Source organism: Penaeus monodon, chromosome 23 (genome assembly GCF_015228065.2).
Source record: "Penaeus monodon isolate SGIC_2016 chromosome 23, NSTDA_Pmon_1, whole genome shotgun sequence".
In the NCBI taxonomy this organism is placed as follows: Eukaryota; Metazoa; Arthropoda; class Malacostraca; order Decapoda; family Penaeidae; genus Penaeus; species Penaeus monodon.
This window is the reverse complement of record NC_051408.1, coordinates 20,942,549-20,943,100: the sequence shown is the minus strand read 5'-3', so window position 1 is coordinate 20,943,100 and position 552 is coordinate 20,942,549. Positions and strand designations below refer to the sequence as shown.

At 41.5% G+C, this 552-nt stretch overlaps 1 protein-coding gene across 1 annotated transcript in view; it reads right to left on the bottom strand.

Moving 5' to 3' along the window:
* Nucleotides 1–552, bottom strand: part of LOC119588174 (Down syndrome cell adhesion molecule-like protein Dscam2) — a gene marked incomplete at its 5' end in the record, with an annotated part of 86,952 nt that overhangs the window by 10,193 nt on the left and 76,207 nt on the right. The window contains 1 exon segment of the mRNA XM_037936876.1: nt 311–455. Coding sequence (XP_037792804.1) covers nt 311–455 — 145 coding nt within the window.

Here is a 552-nt window from a genome sequence, read left to right as displayed (position 1 = left end):
TTGCTTTTGTTCAAGATGGTGCAACTGTTGTTATTGTAATAGTGATAGTTTGGGAGCAGTACTAAAATTATGGGTAATGGTACAGATCTCACTACCATCATGATATCGTTGGTAATGAGAATGACATTAACTGCCCGACATCAAATACAGATTTACACAAACACGGCGATTTTTTTACATGATACCTGTTATAATCAGAAGATATATCTCATCTATTACCAAACATATATCTGGTTTCACCATTACAATAACCATTAATTTCATGATCGACGAAGACTCCTACATTACAACCATGACCAGAAATACCAACCTGTCGACCTGGGGCAGAGGAAACCCGTCCAGCGACCAGGAGACGTGCGGGGTTGGTGCCCCTGACGCGATGCACTTTAAGCTCACTGAGGGGCCCGGCTGAAGAGTCTGGCTGATGAAGCGATAGTCCAACACAGGCGCCGAGTCTGAAGGAAATTATGTCTGGTTACTGAATGGCGTTTGAGTGATGATTTATTGTGGTAATTTACTTTGTTTTTACGAGAATGATTACACTATAAATCC